Here is a 22,172-nt window from a genome sequence, read left to right as displayed (position 1 = left end):
CCCTTTCAGTCTTTTATTAGTATTTGGGGAAAAAATTATTAATATACAATTAATATTTCTGAAGAGATAGAAGGAAATAAAAATGACACAAAGGTAAAAAAAGAAATCAAATTCAAAAAATATTCGGATTTAAATTAAATTTGTAGAAGGAAATAAATACATAAGGTAAAAAAATTGAAATTAAAAAATCAAGCCCTATTAATTTCGCCCAAATTAAAACCTCTAGAGTCGATTGAGTTCCTTGACAAAAGCTTTCTCCTCCGAGTCGCCGCATTGACTGCGTTTGGCAAAAGCTTTCTCCTCCGAGTCGCCGCTTTGACTGCGTGCAGTGTAGCGTCCGTCGTCTCCGCCTCTCCGGTCTGCTTCAACTGCTGAGTCGCCTGTTGAGTATTTGAGAATTTGTTCTCTCTCCTCGGTTCTCCAAAGACAGGAGAGATACTGAGAAGGTTAGTAAATTAATGGGTATTAAAGAGGGTGAATTTATTAAGTTTGTTTGATTGTTTCTATATCAATTTCAGTTTCCAAGAAAAATTGATGCAAATACAATTATATATAGTAGTTCAATAATGTCAAATTATTTGAGAATTGAGATTAAAGCTATTTTTTATTGTCTAGGGAATGTAAACAGCCGTGATTCACTATATAAGAATGTAATTCTCAATTCTTTAGTAGTATTATTTTAGAGAGTAGAATATTAGAATTTACTACAATACAGTTTCAATTTAAAGCTTAATTGTATTGTTTTGTAATGTTAATACTTGTGCTTTAATTATTTATAAGTTTAGTTTATAATGATTCTGAATATATTTGCAGAAAATTATTAATAATGAGGAAACAATTCGATCTTCGACAATTTATCTCCAAAAAGAGAAAATCTCGTGACATAAGCTCTCCGACGTCTAGCTCTCGAGCTGCAAACCCTTCTGCTTCAAACTCTGCAGCAAATCCTCCTCCTTCAAACACTCCAGCTTTAAGCACTACTGCTTTAATTGATAATGTGTCTCCTTCAAATGCTAGTGTGTCATCTCGCGAGAAAGAATTGATTTATGATGTTGAATACGTTCTTCAAGATCCTGGGAAAAGAAAAGACATAATGGAGTATCCTCCACATGAGCGAGATGCAGTTAGAAGAGCCTATATTCTTAGAAAACCTTGTCAGCCAAAAATCATAAATTTCCTCGAAAAGAAATTGGAGGTTCGTGTAGATTTATGACTTCATGGTATGATAAATGGGATTGGCTAGATGTTATGTATTTTTCTTTTATATTTTGAATCATAAATTTCCTCGAAAAAAATCATAAATTTTCTCGAAAAATAAACTAGATGTTATGTATTTTTCTTTTATATTTTGAATTCTATAGATTTAAAACTAAACATTGTTTCAGAATACTATAGTATTTTCATTAGTTTTTTTTGTCATATTATATATTTATTTATTCGTACCCCAGATCAAAAATCCTGTATACGCCACTGACAGCTGCCCTCATTTTGAATGCACTTGAGGCTACCTTACTCCATTAACTATAGTACAATGTTTGATTATATGACTTTAATATATCTTGATGATTCTGCTTTTGTTATTGTCCATTTTTGTTATTTTCAAACACCTATTGGAATGGCCTCACCTCTCTGTCTATAGATAGTGTATACTCCCTTCTGATTATATATTCGTATAATTAATTGATTTTTTCGAGTTGCAGTAGGTGTGAGATTATGTTTCGAATTTCATCCCTAGTAAGTCGGTAACATAATATCTTCCAATATTGCTCCCCCATAACAATTGGTGACATAATGTCTAACGATCTCGTTGCTGTTTCTATACAAATTTCAGCATGTATGATGGCATTATGCTCATTATCTCATCTTATTAATGAATTTTGATTTTTAGTTAATCAGTATCTCTAGTTATATTTCCACATAACATTTCCTTCTCCCTAAATAGACTACCATTTATTGCCCTTTAGAAAATTTATTGAATTAAGTTTCCTCGAATGTTTTAATTATAAAAAATATTGGCAATGCAAATAATTTCTCTACTAAATCTACATACAAGAAAAATTTAAGAAAATAAGGAGTGCTCAATTGTTTTCTATAAACAGACTTGATTCAGTGTAGCCAAAGAACTATCGATATCGTTAAAGCAATTAACCCTAAAATTCGAAAATGTTGAAAAGGAAGTCCGAATTCGGCATGTCGAAGGCGCCGGATTTGCCGGAGGAATTGACGGCGAATATCCTGCAAAGGTTGCACGCTGAACAGAGACTGGGGAGTGCGCAGCTAGTGTGCAGTACTTGGCGGAGAGTCTGCAAAAATCCCGCCATGTGGCGCGTTATTGATTTGGACTATCGACGTTGCGAATTTGACATCATTTGCCGCTGCGCTGTGGATCGTAGCCAGGGACAGTTGATCGAGCTCAAGGTTATCAATATGGAAGAATATTTTGGGTTTCTAAACTACGCCGCCGACCGGTATAATTTCTTCTTTTGCTACGCTTCATTCTCTGCTGTATGTATGTGTTTGGTGATTGCTTTCTATTTTGTGCTTTAATTTTGATTTGCAGAATTTCTGGGAGATTAATTTTATATAGTGATTGTCTTAAATATCTTAGTTGAAATCAGCTTTGAGAAATTGCTAAGTGCTTGAGCTTTGGCAGGTTAGAACATGATGATGGTAGGGATTGTATCATACAGTCTTATATAGAGAGCTTAAAAATTGTTGCTAAACATTGAAATTTTTGTGCATAGTTGTCATTTTCATGTTGTGAGGCATTGGATCTAGTTAATGCTTCTTATTCATATGTTAACAAAATGGGAAATGTGTAATTATGTTTTTGCTATGTCTTCTGCTACATCTATTCTCATTATTTATTCTTGTCATTTATACATGGAGATGGGTTGGAGCCTGGAGGTGGAGATTGAGAAAAGCTTTATGAATAGTACTGGCTCGTCACTGTTTATGTGAATTTTTTAGCTTGTATGATGAAATTATGCTGATTTTAAAATAAGTACTCTTGAGTGTGTATACAATACAGATGCTTCTTTAACATTATGGATTTCAATTTGTTATTTGAATGTTTTGATCCGAGTGTTACTGCTGTTGCCTGTTTGTACAACCTAAATATTCCCGGTGTGGTGATTCTTGCTTTTAGAACCTCTATTTTGTGGTTTTCCAATTCTTTCTCTTTAGAACCCAGAATCACTGGTATGGTCTTATGTTCTTCTCTTTTGACAGATCAAGTCAGCTTTGATGCCTTACACTCGCATGGTATGAGCAAATGGAAACTGATTTGACTGATATGATGGAAAAACTCCCTCAACTGGAAGAGTTGCACCTTATCAGGATGCCATCTCTCACTCCCAAACAATTTGCAACCATTGGCATCTCTTGCCCCATGTTGAAATTATTTACATATAGCCAACATTGGTACGAACATCCATTATTTCCAGAAGATGAGGATTTCCATGGTGAAGATTTCTGCACTAAGCATGCTACTGCAATTGGAAAAAGCATGCCTAATCTGCGCCATCTCAGACTTTGGGAACTGTATACGAAGAACAAGGGAGTGGAAGCGATTCTCGATGGCTGCCCCCACCTTGAATCACTCGATCTTCGAACATGCTCTGGTGTTGATCTAGATGAAGCTCTGTTTAACAGATGTATAAAGCAATTAAAAGATCTGATACTCCCTACTGACGGTAACACTAGTGATCCTGATTTGCTTGAAGATCCTGGATATGAAAGTTGGGATGTCATTAGATCATCGAATTTGGCAGATTTCTGCAGGCCTGATTCGTCTGATGACGGCTTCGCTGATGATGATGGTTGTGGAGGATTTGCTGATTCTTACGATTTCAAACCTTTTTAGATGAAAATGCTAAGGTGCCTGAGATTTCAAGATATGTCTTCACTTTTTATGTAGGTGTAGACGATAAAGGTTCTTCTATCGATTTTGGCTTAAATCTATATGGACAAATACCACTCCTAACATTTTAGTAGGCGTTTGTGTTGCTAGTTGGTTTCAAGTTGTAAGGCAGCATTTTGGAGGTTTCATTATATCTCCCCTTTTGCTTGGTATATCTCAATGGATTCTCTGTCTTTTATTAGTAGCAACATACAGCTCATGACTCTGTCCTCATTTTGCATTGCTTTTGCATTACCATCATATTATGTTATTTTGTTTTAATCAAATTGTTGTTGGCATCATATTTGAGCTTATCTATCCATCTTTTTTTTTATCCAAATAGAAGTACTACATAAAAACAAGAAATGCAACACTCATTGTTTTGAACTGTCCCCATTCTATTCCTTCACAATCAAATACGCATAATAGTTCCTATTGAGTTTTAACATTGACCATGCAATACAGAATACTCAATGCATGTTGTCGTTGATAAGCAGTTTTATGCTCACTTTAAGCTGCTTAACAACAACAAAGCGTTGGGTTAAGTCGATAAGATGGACTTTATCAACACTTGTGTGATGCTTCGCCTCTGAAAGCTCATCTAGATTCTCACTTTAATTTTGCGTTGTCGTGCTTGATGTTAATGTGCATTTCCATGAGTTAAGAGGAAATATATCTATGTTAGTGTTTTTATTTCGTTTGATAATTCGATGATTCAAATGGAACAAAAAAACTCTAAATCGATGAAGTTTAGTAATCTTATAAGAAGTGTTGGGCAATACAGATGAAGCTCGAATTTGGAGTTAATGCGTATTGGTCTCAAAATGTATTACTCCCTCCATCCCGGCTAAGATGACACTAGTACTAATTAATTGTTGGAGATAGAAAACAGAATGGCACTTACCATTTTCAACTATTTACACCAAATTCAAACTCATTTTTGAGTTTGGGTCACACCTGATCAACTGCTATGTAAGACTGCGGATTTTTTTGTGGAGGATGCAACTTGGGAGTGGGCCAAGTTTTAACATCTTATTCCAGATGAGGTGGTAAATATTATAGCAGCTATTATGCCACCAGGGGAGACGCACGGGGAGGACGAAGCTTGCTGGGCTCCATCATCATCGGGTAAGTTCTCTTGCCGAGGGGAGTCAGAAATCAAGTTTCATGCCGTGGAGGCGAATATGGAGTTGGTATGGACCACAACGTATAAAGATGTTTTTTTGGTTACTCTTGAACAATGGCATCTTGATAAATAAAGAAAGGGTTAGGAGACGATTCTCATCATCTGATTGCTGCAGTATGTGTGAGGATGGATCTGAGAGCGGTTTACATATGCTACGTGACTGTCTGACTGCTAAGCAGACGTGGTCAAGCTTCTTGAGGTATGGCAAAACTGAGGAATTTTTTAATCGCTCTTTGACTTTGACGGAATGGGTGCTCTAGAACATTAGCTCTAAACTTTTGTTGAGTAGTGGTATTAGATGGTGCACGATTTTTTGAGTAGGTTGTTTGTAACGCCCCACTTTTCGAACCCTAAAGTACTTGTATTTATGCTTTTATATTTGCGAAGTCCGTGAATTAACTGTTGGTAAATTAATTGTTGCTGGACTAGAGATTTGTGAAATAAATGACTGCGTGAATTTAATTAATTCTTGTCCGTGAAGAATATCTATTGGACTCAATTCCGTGTTGGATCCGATAAATTAAATAAATACTATAAAAATCCAGTCCGTGATAAATAAATTGGGGACTGCACAATTTAAAATAAAATACAATGGGCTGTGAATTAAACTAAACTAACTAAAATAAAATATCTTTGATTCTAATTTTAATTAAAGATTCTGCGCAGATTTTCCTCCTCCGTGAAAAGATATTCCTCTTCCGTAATATGCAAATAAAACACCAAAAACAAATCTAATTTCAGCCAAATCACGTTTAATAAAAAGGAGGAAGAATTCAAAATTTATCTCCCTAATCCCACGTTGAAACCGTTCCCCTCTCTCCCACAAATCTCTCCCGTATCTCAACCCCCTTTCCCCTATATTAAATCCTTAACTAGTTACTTCTTTTTCCTCACCTAACGTCTCTGTAAGCAAGAAAGCAAGAACCATTCTTCAACTTCTACTCAAGGTAAACTATTTCCTATCGATTTGTATCTAAATTGCTCCTACTTTGGAATCTAACACCAGATCGCTATCAACAGAAATCGAAATCCTTTCAGCTTCAAGAACCTGCCTTTTTAGCTTTGTGAACTTCACAACCCAAATTCAATTCACAGAGGTAATTTCCTACCCAGATTTGAAACATGAATTATCGCATTCTGCATCCATATATCACGTACCCAGCATCAACTCCCCTCTGCAATTACTTAATTTTTCTACATATCATGAAATTTGAAATCCATCTCTAATCGGATAACCGAAGCAACCGAATTAAGAACCCGACGTAAATAAGTCAAAATCGTACCTTTAATGTGGAATTGAGGAAGTTAGGGTTAGTTGCGGAACGTTTCGGGTTGGTTTCGGGGCTGCGCGGTGTCGTTTCGGAGGCTACCGAACAGTGAGTGGCGGTGGACAAATCAGCCGCGCCGTGAACCTCCTCCAGACCGACGGAGCAGCGGCGAACAGCAGCCGACGGCAAAGGCAGCGCGGCTCTGTGCAGTGACAGCAGCCCTCCCGGCGAGCAGCGGCCGGCGGCGGTGGATGAGGAGCCGGAGAAGCCGACGGATCTATCCATTTTGTCGACGGGAGAGAAAGAAGAAGAGGGAGAGAGAAGAGAGAGAACCGAGAGTGAGGATGTGAGATTTTGATATTGGGCTTTCTAAGTTAAAATGGGATGATGATCTTGGGCCTTTTGTTTTTAATGGAATTGGACTTAATAAATTAATTTGGGTGATCTATTTAAAGTTTGGGCCTTCTTTTAGTAGGAGTATTAATTAAATTGAAGACATAAGGTGGGGAAAGAATTAAGTTTTGGCCCGATAATTAATCGTGACGAATATTTAATTAATCTCCGGTATAATTCGAAGAGGGAATAATTTTATCTTATGTCGGAAATAATTAATTTGAAGAGAAATAAAGTACGAGGAGCCAACGGAGGAATTATGGGCACAAGCGGCCGCCGAATAATCGAAAATATGCGAAAAATCGAGAGAACAAGATAAAAGACTTCAACTAGGGTGCATGCATTTTTTTTATTTTATCTATTTGGAACGTATGTTGACATATGTATTATTTAAATTCTAAAGGTGAGACTTCGCAAGGGAATCGAGATACCAAAGGGAAGTAAGTGTAGAGAATTAAGCAATTGAGGTGGGCTTTCTTTTAAATAAGGACAACGTCCTAAATATTTTATCGATGGAAATGAAACTGTATTTATCATGCCATGGTTTGATTTTTACGTGCCTATCTGATGGGGCTTTATCCCATTATTATATAAATCGAATTCGGGTCCTTGTAGGGCCGCAAACCCTACTTGGGCTAGTGTACACCTATGGTAGATCGTGTGCTAGCGTACGGGCTGGCCGGTCTAGTGGCTTGGTTTGTGGCCACATTCCAAGTCATGTATTGGCAGATATGGTAAACGTCTATGGGAAAATGACTGATCAGTCGATGTTTGAAATGGAAATGATTTTGAGTGCCTCGGGCATTTCTAAAGCTAAACCCCGATGGTTACTTGTGAATGGCATGATAAATTACTCTTTATTGAAAAATGTTTTCGGCATGAGCCACTGGGTATTCTTATAATACTCAGCCCTGCATGTGTTTTCCCTATGTGCAGGTTGAGCGGCGATGAGGATGTGGTGGTGTTGAGCAAGTGAATTTAAGATATTATGGTTGTTTTTGAACCTTGGGTGTCGTTGTGTCTTCACACATGACGTCACTCTTTCTCTTGGTCGTTTCCGCTGTGACGTTTCGTTTAATTATGTTTTATTTGGGCAGACAACTTTAATTGTTAGGATAATAGATATTTTGAATTTCTTGTTGGATAATATCAAACTCTTGGTTACTTATTGAGATTTTAATTGTTGGTCCAACTTGTGTTGAAACCCCAATTCTTTTCGTCTGTATTAAGTTCTTTTAATCACGATCGCCCGTATTTATTAACCCTAAAGGGCGGTCGTGACATTGTTGGTTCTGTTGGAGAAGATCATGGAAAATATACTCCAAATCACGGAAGATATGCGAGATTATCTCTTACCAAACATAGGAGATATCAATCAATGTAATTAATTAGTTTTTCCTTGTATAGTCTATCTTAGTCCTATATAACAGTGCCTAATGTATGATTAATAGATAAAATGAATAAGAGAAACCCTTCTTTACCGATCCCGTTCACCATTTGACAGGTTCACTTGAAAGATAAGGCGCCAATTTATTTTTAAAGTGGAAACGGCAAGTCCAGAAGGAATTATGGCTCAAATTATCAACATGACCAAGACAATTGGGGAGCTCAGCTTGACAGATGGTATACACATAGGAGCTGCACGTACGCCTATGCTGATTGGATGGCATCCTCCACAAGTGGGTACGATCAAGTTGAATACAGATGCTTCCATTGAAGGGGGCCTGGGACAAGCTTTTGGCGGAGGGATTTTTTGAGATGCTCTAGGGGATTGAAGACTTGGGTTTGCTGTTAATATTGGGAGCTGCTCCATCTTGATGGTTGAAATTTGGTGCATTTTCTATGGATTAGAGCTGGCCAAGGCTTGAGGATTTCGAAAGCTAGAGGTAGAGAGTGACAACTTTGTTGGTGTGTCAATGATTATGGGCAGGTTCGAGATCTCAACTAATTGTCGCTCTTTAGTACAAAAGGTACGTGACATTCTTCAAGATTTTGACTCAGTCGTGGTTCGACATCTTCATAGAGAAGGTAACTTGCAGCAGATTTTTTAATCCCTTTTTGCTTATAGCTTTTCTAGAGGAGTTCATGTTTTAGATACTCTGCCTTTGAGGTTACATAGTTGGTTGATCCATGATAGCATAGGTGTTTCTTACATCCGTTAATTGTGTTAATTTCAGGCTTTGCCTGCATTTCTTTATAAAAAAAAGTAATTATACTCCAATCATTTATATCAAACTCAAACCCAAAAAAAATCCATATTTATACTTTTTCATTTACACATCCATACTTATTTAATTTACATATTAATCCCACAATATTTTAAGAATAATTTATATAAATTAAATAATTAAACAAAATTTTCTTATTAATATATTTTGTATTAAATATACTTTATAATCCCACAAAATTTTCTTTGGTATTGAATAAATATCAGTTGAACAACTTCTAAAATATTGATATATTATTCTGACGGTAAGTAATAATAATAAAAAAATTTAGACAATATTCATTTCTATATTAGTAAATTTATTAATTACTACTTGCAAAAGAAACATAATTTATTATAATATGATAGTCTAATAATAGCTTGCTAATCCTAGTATTTAATTATTTGTCAATGAAAAAGTGTTTGCAAATTCCAAAATAGTTATGTGTAAAATATGGAAGGCTAATTCACATTAATACTACATGATCACAATATGGCCGACTGTTTAAATATCTCAAAATAATAATAAGGACTTATATGCAATATCTCAAAATTTTTTGCAATAGCTACTCATTTTTTGTGCTTACTCTAAACTAGTGTAACACCCGTGCTATGCACGGATCTTTAATTTTTTATTATATTCATACAAATTTAAAAAATGAAGCAAACACATTTTTCTAATATTCCTTTTATTGTATGAATTAATTCGAAAACAAAATTTAAAAAATAAAATATAATAGTAAATTATAAATAATGATTAATTTAAAAGTAAAGAAATTTTTTAGTTATAAAAATCAATATAAATATTAGTATATGTAAAAATTGTATATAATCATTCTTGTTCAATTATTTTTTATTATTAACTTGATTTTATTACTATTAACCATAGGCAATGCTTGAAATCTAGGATTAACTTAATAAACAATAAATTTTAAAATTTTAAAAATGAATTAGCCATAAGAAATAAGTCAAAATGATTTAAAATATAATTTTCACTTTATCAATTTTATTTTTAATATTGTTAAACAAAATTTTAAAATCGGTGATATCTTCCAATTGAATTTGCTTAATTGTTGGAGTTTCTATAAATTCATAGATGGTATAAATGGAAATAATCAAGATATTTAATGGTGATATCTTTACAAATATAAAAGGGCAATTTATTAAGAAAATAGTAAATTAATAAAAACACCTTAAATCGGTTTAAAATTTAAGGATATTTTGTGTATAGTAAATTTATCTTTACTCTTATTAAAAATTTGTAACTGCCAAAGATTTGTAAACCTTTATGAAGAAAACTTCCATGCCACATTTATCACTCTAATTAGTGTAACTTCTTATTATATGGATGAAATATAATTAGTGTACAATTAAGATGAATTGATTCAAATGATGTTCATAATTGGTGATTAAATTGTAACAGCCATATTAAATAATTGAATTAATTTTTTTATAGGCAAACCGAAATTTCTAAATTTGATAAAACTATCCAAAACTTATAAATATTTGCATTTAAGGTTAAAACTGATCTTTTATATATGTATAGATTTGAATGTACATGCAAATTTCGCACGAAAAAATAGCTTATATGTTTTTTTATAATTTTTTAAAAATACTTGTTCTTGCAAATAAAAGTCACTACTCTTTTTAATAAATAATTACTACACTTATTATTGTTACCTAGTACTGATATCCTGTATATAGGGGATGGAATTCTGTTTATGATTACGGAATATCCCATAAAATATGAATATTTTAGTCAACCAAATCTTCATACAAATGTTTCCATTTAATAAAAAGAAGATATGTTGAGTATCTTGGAGCCACAGAGGGAAGCAATTATGACTCCATATTTCCAAAGTGTGTACGCTCTACTTGTGAGCCACATATTTTTTATTGCACATCAAATCTAAAAGTACCGATTCGTGCATGCTTTGAACATATTACTTATATTTGTGTTCATTATTGTAACAGTATTTGAGTTTCGGTCCCTTTCACTCGCATGCTTCTTGTGATAAAAGTTTCAATTATAAGTTGGATATTTTTCCACATAATTATATGCTGGCTATAGCCCATATGCATAAATTAATACAATACAAGTATGTGGTAAAAATCAAAGGTTTATTAATTTTTTTTTCCCAATTTTGTTTGATTTCTGGCTGTTACCCAGCAGATGAGATCCAATATCCCATTTTGTCACGTCCCTGTCTATATTTGCCGTGCCTTAATTAATTATTCATAATAATTAGTAGGAGTATAAGTTTTTCATGATGCATGAATGTTAATTCGAATAAAATAAATTAAAATTTTACTTTTTATTGATTTTTCAAAAAATTTGGGCACAAGAAATTGCTTCTCTCATTTTAGGCCATGATTCTATTGTCACGACCACATTTATTTTCTAAGGATAGAAAACATGGTTGATCGCGACTAGGTTTCTAAGAATAGAAAACATGGTTGATCGCGATTAGGGGAGGATTAAAAAAGCGGGAAAGAAAGGGGAAAACAATGATACTCGACCATAGCTCGAAATAAATGGGAATAACCCGAATAAAGTCAAAGTATTTCAACAATCAACAACTCAAAAGAATATTATCTCAATGATACAAGAACTCAAAAGAAAGACAACTACTCAGCGGAAGCATTCGAGAGAAGGAATATGCCACGTGTGAAGACATGACATATTTTGAACACTTAAATTTCTTCAACGGTCTTGCTCAACACCCACTGAGCTCATCACAACTCAACCTGCACATTTTTAAAACACATGCAGGGCTGAGTACTTGGTGTACCCAGTGAACACATACCAAAATAATTTTATAAAATATTGTGTCAGCATTTAAAAGTGAACTCGGGGTTTTACAAAAGACTGAATCACCAAAACATTTTCTCGTTTAAAAGTATGGCCGCACAACCCATTTTTCTCTCTCCTCGTACCATATCTGAACCACATTCTCGATCACCGGACCGGCCAACTCGAACGACAGCGCACGATTCCCTCTGTATACACTAGCTTGAATAGAGACTCACTCCCTGGACAAATTCGAATTCGATTAAACTCATTACATCTAGTAGGGACTCACTTCCCACTAGGCGATCAGATAGGCACATCCTCAAAAACAAAATACGGCATGACACAACATATTTAGAATTTAAGCACATAACTCATACTTGAAAGATATTGCATAAATTTAAAAGTAGCCTACACAATAATATAGGATAGAAAGCCCACCTCGTTCTCTTACACTTCTTAACTTGAAAATTCTCACTCCGCCTTAACTCGCTTGCGAAAGAAAACCCTTTTAAAATAAAATAATAAACTCATCAAAACTCAAGAAAACATCTAATTAGAATGCATGCACCCTACGTGTGTGCTAATTTTATTCTTCATCTCCTCTTAGAAAGGTTTCTAGTTTCTCGTATTTTATAAAATATTTAATTATCGATGTGGGTTTGGGAAAAAGGTTGCTTTGTTTTTTTATGGGATTACTAAATTTATGTGTGCATAGCTATTGCCTACCAACTCTATATACATTATGCAACTTCTGAATTCAAAACAAGGGAACTTGAAACCTTGGGGTTTACCTTATGTAGTGAAGAATCTGCTTTTGCTTCAAGGGAATTGTGTGATAGTGGTGGAATGTGTGTATATATGCAACTTGTGAAATCAAAACAAGGGAATTGTGTGAAGAATCCCTCTCGGTTCTCTTCCTCTACTTCTTCTCAGATTTATGAAAGGTGGAAACATGTGATAGTGGTGGAATATATATATATATATAGGGGAGCGTTATTTTCCTATTCATCCCTTAGATCCTTTATTCTTCTTAATATGAGCCGTTAGATATCATTCATCAACGGTCCAGATAATCTGCATTATTACACTATAATGATGCATTATTAGTCGGTGTGCATTATTCAATTGAAAATCTGCATTATTACACTATAATGGTGCATTATTAGTCGGTGTGCATTATTCAACTGAAAATCTGCATTATTAAATGACACGTGGCATCAATCTAACCGTCGGATGACAAAATCGTGGGGCTAGATTAAAAAGAACAAAGAACAAAAGATACAAAAAGGAAATGAATACATCCATATATATATATATATATATATATATATATATATATATATATATAGGGGAGCATTATTCTCCTTTTCATCTATAAGATCCTTTTCTCTTCTTAATATTACGCGTTAGATCTTATGCATCAACAGATCAGATTGATTCTACAAATCTAGTTCTGTGTTGCATTAAAGAGGATGTCTATATGCATTACAGAGGTAATGTAGACATTCAACTGGAAATAATCCGTCTCTTCTTCTTTCCTCATTCATTAAGCAAACAACTGAAACCACTCCCTCCACTCTCTCCACTACCGAAAACCCTAGATCTCACTCCCCTTCGCCGTGTTTGAAGAATTAGCAGCAGTCCACCAAAATTTCACCGACAACTAGCAACCGGCGTTAACATCTGCTCCAAAAAACCGACTCCTTTCGACTAGGTATGTTTGAATAGGGATTTTGGCATTTTCCCCCCGATTTTGCAGACGCGAATTGTTAAAATTGAAACTTTGAATATGCCTAGGCTCAGAAATTTCAGAAATTACTTGTTGTTTGTGTATGGTTTTCTCTGAATCTGTCGTGTAGATATTGGGTTCGGTTAAGTAGACATGAATTCCCGTATCTTATGTTTCTTTGGTTTCTGCCAGATCCAAAATGCCTAAGAGAGGTAGACCGCTCTCTCAAGCATCAGAGGCTGCAGGTAAAATTCTCGTCGGACCTTATGCAATTCAATATCTTATTTGTCGATTGTGTGGTAGGGTATTAGCAACTCTGTTGAATCTGCATTATCCATTTTGTGTGGTGTGGTGACTAAACACACGAGAGAGTTGAAAATTGCATATTTATTTAATGCATTGTGGAACTGTAATCGTGCATTTGTTGGTAGTATTGTCTGTATTATGGGCGTGGTATTATTTATACAGTTTAATACAGCTTGTGTGTAACCGTTTAATACAGTTTGTGTGTAACACATGTACGTTTTCATTATGGAACATAATTTATATAGACTATGCATTATGGAACATAATTTATGCATTATATTTACCAAATTAAGCATTACACAGGGTAGTTGGAGTGTTATAATAGGGAACATAATTTATATGGACTATACATTATGGAACATAATTTATGCATTATATTTACCAAATTTTGCATTACGCAGGGTAGTTGGAATGTTGTAATATATGCTCAGGCAGGATGAGTTTTTATTATTATGTTGTGTGGGCAATGCATTGTGGAACTGTTATCGTGCATTTTTCCTGTAGTATTGTTTGCATTATATGCGTGTAATTATTTATATAGTTTAATACATTTTGTGTGTAACACATGTACATTTTCAGTTTGAGACAATGCATTATCAGTTCATATGTGGATATTTTAGTAAAGGCTATGCATTATGGAACATTATTTATGCATTATGTTTACTGAAATATGCATTAGATAGGGTATTGGATGTGTAATATATGGTCAGTCAGGATGAGGTTTTTAATTATGTTGTGTGGGCAAAGCATTGTGAAACTGTAATAGTGCATTTTTTTGTAGTATTGTCTGCATTATATGAGTGGTATTATGTATATAGTTTAATACATTATGTGTGTACCAAATGCGCATTTTTATGTTTAAACGGTGCATTCTTAGTAATATTTAATGCATTACGAGGCTGTGATATGCATGAATTCATATGATATGATAGAATAGTTTGTTTGCATTAATATGTAAACAGCTTTAAACATAATGTACTCAACTTTTTTTGAAAATGTTATGATAGATTACTTTGTTTGTTCAATTTCAGAGAAACGACTAAGATCAGAAATTGACAATGCAGTAGATGATGTTATTCCGGTTGCGTTGGCAAAGAAGTTGAGGGATAGGTTGGCAGAGGGTGTCCCTAGTACTTCCGCAGGTGATGTTGGATAGAAACAGACTAAGGGACGAAAGACTGATCGTCTTTACTGTAGACGAACACAGTCAGAATTTCTGAACTGCTTGAAGCAGTTAAATCCAAGACAGAAAAGGGCGGTTACGGAAATTGGTTTTGGTGCAGTACTCTCTTTTGACATAAAAGAAATCCCTAGCTTTCTTGCTTTTTGGGTGTTGAACGCCCTTAACCTCGCCCGCTGCCAAATACAGCTTTCTGGTGGCGAAGCACTGACTTTGGACGAGGAGGACGTCCACTTGACTTTGGGATTTCCAATGGGGCCCACACCGATATCAAGACTGGTCGATAAACAGACAAACTTTGCTTACAACGACTTGGTAGCAGACAGGTGTCAAAAGGGTCGGTTTAAGATGACCCCGAAGGACATCTCGGAGCTAATGATGGCTGAGACTGAGGGGGGTGAAGAGTTCAAGAAACTCTTCATGTTCCTCCTGGAGAATGCTTTAATAGACACTCCTAGTGATGGGCATTGCAAGCCCAAAATTCTACACTTCATCGAGGATGTCGAAGAGATTAAAAATTTGAATTGGTGTGAGTATGTGCTTTTCGTCCTAGAGGCAACTTATCCAAGCTACGCAAAAGGACAAAGTGCTTTGTTCAATGGACCAATACATTTCTTGGTGGTATGTGAATATGAAACTCCAATACATAATCAATATCTTCATTGGGTTATTTCTTCTAAAATATTATCCTAATACTGCCACTAATTGCTTTCACTTTCAATGTTTCAATACTTACTCTTCTACATTATAAATATTCACATGCTGCATTATGAACACTTTATTTTGCATTATTGACCCCTAACCTTGTTTGTTCGATAATAACAGTGCACCTACGTCGATCGCGTTGTACATATCCAGAGGTGGGTCATCCGCGCATGGCCGACGATGAAGGGTTGGACCTTGGAGACCCTTAAACAACGCGAGGATGTGGAACAGAACCAATTCGGGACTGGGCGCTTAGAGTCGAGAATAGACAAAGAGAGATGGCTGGCCGAGGAGGAGATTAAAAGGCGAACGGGAGTGGCAGGAGGAGAGGCCACCACTACAAGCATGCACAAAGCGAAGAGGCTACGAGACAAATTCATTGCTTCTAGCTCTTTGTTGGGCCATGCAGTGTCAATGTGGGTTGATGATTTCATAAGCATACCTATGGAGCTACTGGACGACGACTGCTTCCGTGTGGGGAGCCAAATTGGACGAAAACTTTTGGGAATTACAGAACAGGAGCTTGTAGGGGATGACGAGATCACAACAAGACTGACCCAGGCTAGGCTTGATGAAGAGGAGTATAGTCAGGAATGGATAGATGAAATGGAAAAGATGATGACAACTTATGACAAGAAAAAGACTATCACAACTGGATTCACAAGGTCATCATTTGTGTTAGATGGTTTTGATTGCTCTGACCCCTTCGCCACACAGCCTTCCCAAGAGGCAGGCCTGAGCGGCGGAGGTGTTGAACCTCTCCACACTGATGCCAGAGTAGATTTTGCGCCGGTTGTGGATCAGCCCGAAGTAGAAGAGCATCATGCAGGCTCGGTAAAGCCTGATCAAGTCGCCGATGTTGCCGTATGTGATGTCCCATCTGAAGTGTATACTTCGGATCCAGCATCAGGCATGGCGGTGGCTGCTGACTTACGTGGCAAGGCTACGGTATCAGTAACAAGACCTACCACTATTACTGGCACAATTTTTTACTATTTGGTTGTGCTTAAATTCATGATTTTATTATGCAGGTTTCATGTTCAGTTGGTGCGTCGGTTCAGGAAGCTAGAGGAGTTAAAGAAGGTGGTAATGAGGTGGTGACAAGAACAAAAGCAAAGAGTGTTAAGGTAAACAAAGATATGCCATGTTCAGATGGGGGAGTCAAGGTTTGAATTAATTTTAAATCAAGTGCATTATAACATGTTTATGTTCAGTTGTAAAGTCACATTTCTGACTGACTTGAAAACATAGGGAAAGGCCGAGAACATAGCACTCCTCACAAAGGAAATGGCTGTTAAGCATGGACAGGGGAAACAGCCTGCCATGTCAAAGGTTGGTACTAAACTATAGTTATTGCTGAGGCTGTGACGGGTGGTATTGGTGAGGACTTGCCATTGAAAACTGCAGCTGTTCCTGGAAAAGGAAAGGAAAAGGTGAACAAGCCTAAGGAGGCTATGCGATCGGTATGAAATTAATAGATACCACTTTGGGTAAGGATTTTGCTTATTTATGTTATGAATATTTAATCTTTGTAGGAGGCTGCAAACGTTGAAACGGCACGTGTGTAAAGAAACCTAGTCCGTCTATGCGGTCTCCTTTCAATGAGCGGGCTGTAAGGCTGACAGCCAAGGCCAACAACAACGACAAGGAACTATATTTCTGGGTCCTTAGCACATCGGAGACCCATGAATCTATCTGGTCTGTATTATTTGTTTTGCTTTTGATTGTGAATAGGGTGATTCTCTTTGTTGCTTTAGAAAATCAGTCAATATTACATACGCTTATCAATACGTCTGGGTAGTGCTTTATGTCTGTAAACATTCATTATCTGTAGAGTATTCTGTGCATTATTTGTTTTGGCACTGTGCATTATTTGTTTTACACTGTGCATTATGTACCATGCAGTGTATTGCAAGTATTAGTTTGTAAAGTCTATGAAGGTTACATATGTGCATTGTTTTACTTAGTTACTGCATTATATAATTCACATAGTGCATTATGTAGATGCTACAGGCATTATATGCATTACACTACACATTAGTAGCAGTGTTGTCTTTGTTTGCTAAGCACATCATTCACGGTTACATATGTTGACGATTTTGTTTGAGCATTGCATCAAACAGCTGTAATCAGATATTATTAGAAGTATATTACCCATTTGGAGTGGTATTCTCTATAATCCAACATAAACCTCCCGGGGAATACATAATTTCATTATTTAGAATTGATAGTGCATTATGTAGCATGTTGTTTACATTACGTTTGATATTGATATGCAGGGATGCAATTGTGTATGAGGACAACTACAAACGAACGGACCAGAGTGAGTTCCTTTCGTTGGCACCGTTCAAAGCTGTCAGCCCGGTCATTATAGACACATGGTGCTCTTACTTGAATAACATGGAGAAGCGGAAGGCACCGGATACAGCTTCCAGACTATTTTTTTCCACAAGGACACGCGTGAGTGACTCTTTGGTGTTATCTAATTACCAAATGGATCTTAAACTGCAACATACCTAACTGAATTACCAACCAAATTGCAGGCACAGTCAGTGATAGACAACCCTGAAGGATGGGATGAAGAGAGGCGATTTGCTTCTGTTTGGACCATTCTTTTCGAAGAAGCACTTGGAGCAGGATACATCAAATGGGAGAAGCACGATATGGTTAGTCTGATTGTACACTTATGTGTATGAGAATCAATTGTATAGGACAGCATACAAGACCATTTAATGTTCTCTTCATTGTGTAGTTCTTCTTCCCAATTTGGGGTGAGAGACATCAATACGTGGTTTGTTTTTATGTGCCGGATGACAAGATGAACATTATAGACCACACCCTGGCAGAACCTCACGATGCGTTCAGCGGCAAATATGGGAACACACCCTCAATGCTGGTACGTAATGAGACTACTCTATTTTTTCGATCATACTACATAAATTCATATTATGTTGATGTGGTACACTTTTTCTTTTGTTTTAGCGAAAGTTCATGGCTTAAGCAATGGATAAGTGCAAAGACTCTAGAATGGCTGATCTGATACGAAGCTGCACAACACATGTAGTGACAATGCCGTGGCGGAACAACGTGGTGACAATGGAGAATGGTGTGTACGTCATGCGCCACATGGAAACATACTTCGGAGAGAAAGAGAAAGATTGGGATTGCGGGCTGACCGCAAAGGGAACCAAAAGCTTAGAAATGTTTAGAATCAAGTTTGCAAGGACGCTACTTACTTGTCCGCACAACGCCCGAGGTGCTGCTAATCAATCTAAACCAACGAAGTATTGGAGAGATAAACCTGCCAAGTTCAATTTTGAAAAGTGGGCCGAGAATTATGGGTTGTAGTGAGTGATGGTTTCGGGTATATGTTGCCGCAGCCTACTGTCTGTATTGATTGCTTGGGTGACTTTGCACTTTAGATCTTTTTACAACCTTTAATACACTGAACAATGTTTTTGAGAATAGTCTTTATGAATTTGAACTTGCGAACATTCAGCCGAACAGTATGTGCATGATGTTTATTCAGATGGTCTTTATTTTAAACGCGATTTACCTTGATTTGCAATCCAATGTGTATTATGTTTTTTTGTCTATATAGGTGTACGATTAACTCTCATAATGCTTAACATAAACCACATAATGTACAAATCCTTGTGCATAATGCAATGCCTAAACCAAACAATGCATTTGTATATAATACACTAAATATATGTTGTGCATCATGTCTGAATATAATGTCATTATTTGTAAAAGATTTTGCATTATTACACTTTGTGTGTGTATTTGGGTGAGTTGGTTTTGTAGTAAGTCACATGGATTAAATTTTATAGTTTCTGTCTTTAACGTGCGTTTGGGATATTAAATTATATAGCAACCAATGTCAGCACGTATCAAATTAAAAATTAGTGTGCATTATGTTAATTGTCTATATAGGTTTACGGTAAACTCTCATAATGCTTAATGTAAACCGCATAATGTGTAAATCATTGTACATAATGCAATTTCTGCACCATATAATGCACTTAGATATTAAACACTCTAAGTGTATTTAGCCATATACAGAAAACGACTAAAAATGCTTTGGCATAATATCTTCATATAATTGCTTTATTTGCAATAGATCATATCTAGTTATCAGTGGGCTCTCGGGAAATTGAGCTTGAGATAAACAAATGCTTATTAATAGAGTAAGTGACCGATATAAAATCTAATAATAAACCAAAAAAATTGTTCTACAAACGCAAGTAAACCTTGGATTCTATTACAACAATTCGACTAACAAGAAATATATGACCAAAAAAAGAAAAGTGTTGTTTTGTTTATAAAACCTGAGTCAAGCTGGATTTTTTCCCTTCCGCGCATCTTTCTCTATCGCCATCTCTTTAAGCACTGGATAGTTCCTGGAGTCGTGATGACCCAACTCATTGCATGCCTTACACCGTCTAAGAGGCATTGTCGCATCCTTTATAGCCTTCTCTCTTTTTGAAATCAGACGGCTCGCCGAGCTGCTGGCGTGACCTTTCGTCTTCACGACATCCGGAGGATGAACTTCAATAGATTCAGGCCATACCATTCCATAAAACTCCTCAACCATACGCCTCTTCTCAGCGGCTGAGGTTGACGGAGTACTAGTTTGAAGTGAGTTGCCAAGTTCTTCGACGCCACCTACGAATGCACGTAACACATCGATGTCGGTCTCAAGCCTTCTAATAAACCCATAAAACATCGAAATCGCCTGCTTAGACACAGTTTGCCTATCGTCAATGGAGGAATGGGTAAGTAGGGGATCCTGAAACTCCCCATGTACAGCCTTAGCTAAGGGAGTCTTCATCCATCGGCTTTCACAGTATTTATCCGGGATTTTTTCACCTCATTGTTCCGAAACAAGAAAAATATATGGCTGCACAAATAACCATGCCGACCAAATAGTTTGCATTCGCACGAGTAAGTATCATCAGTCTTGTCATGACGGACAACATATGCATTGCGCTTGCTATCCCCAAGCTTGTATGTGTCAACCGTTTCTCCGGACATAAAACCCAGCACACGACATCTGTCATTATCCTCCACAATTTCTTCTTGTATTTTCTTGAACATACTGTCGGTATACAACGTTGAAGCATGTTTCTCGAACGGCAGAGTAGTTGCTAGTATGGGTATGGCAGTGGCATCGTGATAGTCCAACGTTGTTCTACTGTTCCGCTGGAATTCTATGGCGTGGTTGAAATTCAAGTAGAATTCAGCTATGTTAGCTCGGGGCTTCAGAAAATATTTGTAGAAATTGTTCTCTGATTCAGATATGGACGTAGTCCTAATCATCGATCCCATAGGAAAATCCATGAAGTACGCCGGTATCGAGTATTTCCTATACGCATACAATGTGTTGAACCAGACGATGTCCTCTAGCTGATGATGTTCGACCAATCTATTCCACTCCTCCTCGAATTCGTCCGGCTCTACAAGGTCTGACCACACACAAGCGTTGAATTCCATTTTGAAATCGTCGTCCCGCAACAATCTGTTTGGTACCTTAACAGACACCTTATGCAGTATATGCCACATACACCAACGGTGACGTGTGCCGACTAGGACCTCTTCAATCGCTGATCTCATCCCCAAATCTTGATCGGTCACAATCATCCTGGGTGCTACACCTATACAATCTACGAAATGTCTGAACAACCAAGCAAATGCCCCTGTTTTCTCGCTGCACACCAACCCGGCCGCAAATGTTACAGGACTACCATGATTATCCTTTCCAGTGAAAAGTGTGAAGATCATACAGTACCTGCATACATCATATGAACGTGGCATCAGAAATGTAAATGGATCATAATGCAACGTAGTGTATTGCGTAATGCAGTGACATAACGTAATAATGCACAATGTACTGAAGAGATAAATGCACTGTAACGTAAAAAGCACATTAGTTAGTTTCAACATGTTTGTGTTGTACGTGGAGTCGAAGGACACAATATCACCAAACATGTGGTAATTCCTCTTCATCAAACCGTCGCACCAAAACAAAGCAACCAACTGGTCGGATTCGTTAACTTCGTAGTGATAGGTGAACGCCTCGGACATCTCCTTCTTCTTAGCCATATCATCCAACACCATTTGTACATCAAATCATTGTGCATATGCTTTGATGTCCCATGAGGCATTCCTGATATCCCCAACAGTGCAACCAACTAGGTCAAACCCACCAAGAATTTCCTTCAACACCTTAAATGTAAGCGTGGGTCCTATATTAGCCTTGGAACAGTCGAGGATGAATTTATGATGTACATCATCCAACTTGCGATTACTTGACATGAATTGCTGATGTTCCGTCTCAACCATGTGATGATTATGAATCTCGTTGAACTCCAGAATTATATAACCTGACAAGCAATCTTCCGAGAAAAACCTGAAAGATATACTAGCCGTACAACCACACCGCTTAGATAACTTCCTACGCTTGATAGTGAAACCAGACCTGACATTCAACTGGTCATCTTC

At 36.6% G+C, this 22,172-nt stretch overlaps 2 protein-coding genes and 1 long non-coding RNA gene across 3 annotated transcripts; 2 read left to right on the top strand and 1 right to left on the bottom strand.

Annotated features, from left to right (window-relative positions):
* The first annotated feature begins 2,058 nt into the window (after positions 1 to 2,058).
* On the top strand, positions 2,059 to 4,103 carry LOC121757345 (putative F-box/LRR-repeat protein 23). Its single transcript, XM_042152893.1, has 2 exons — positions 2,059 to 2,468; positions 3,232 to 4,103. The coding sequence occupies exon 2, from the start codon at positions 3,275 to 3,277 to the stop codon at positions 3,863 to 3,865; it is 591 nt and encodes a 196-aa protein (XP_042008827.1). The 5' UTR covers positions 2,059 to 2,468; positions 3,232 to 3,274; the 3' UTR covers positions 3,866 to 4,103.
* A 1,592-nt stretch (positions 4,104 to 5,695) lies between these two features.
* Positions 5,696 to 8,918, top strand: LOC121757993. The gene is made up of 5 exons (XR_006041299.1): positions 5,696 to 6,034; positions 6,108 to 6,184; positions 7,152 to 7,215; positions 7,685 to 8,128; positions 8,253 to 8,918. It is a non-coding gene; the product is annotated as an uncharacterized LOC121757993 (long non-coding RNA).
* Positions 8,919 to 20,498: 11,580 nt separating this feature from the next.
* On the bottom strand, positions 20,499 to 21,788 carry LOC121757559 (protein FAR1-RELATED SEQUENCE 5-like). Its single transcript, XM_042153086.1, has 2 exons — positions 21,580 to 21,788; positions 20,499 to 21,459 (listed from the first exon to the last, which is right to left on the bottom strand). Exons 1-2 carry the CDS (start codon positions 21,786 to 21,788, stop codon positions 20,499 to 20,501), a joined length of 1,170 nt encoding a protein of 389 aa, XP_042009020.1.
* Between the last annotated feature and the right edge of the window lie 384 nt (positions 21,789 to 22,172).

The sequence above is a fragment of the Salvia splendens genome, chromosome 12 (assembly GCF_004379255.2).
Source record: "Salvia splendens isolate huo1 chromosome 12, SspV2, whole genome shotgun sequence".
Classification (NCBI taxonomy): domain Eukaryota; kingdom Viridiplantae; phylum Streptophyta; class Magnoliopsida; order Lamiales; family Lamiaceae; genus Salvia; species Salvia splendens.
The sequence above is the reverse complement of the archived record's forward strand: the minus strand, read 5'-3'. Positions and strand labels throughout refer to the sequence as shown.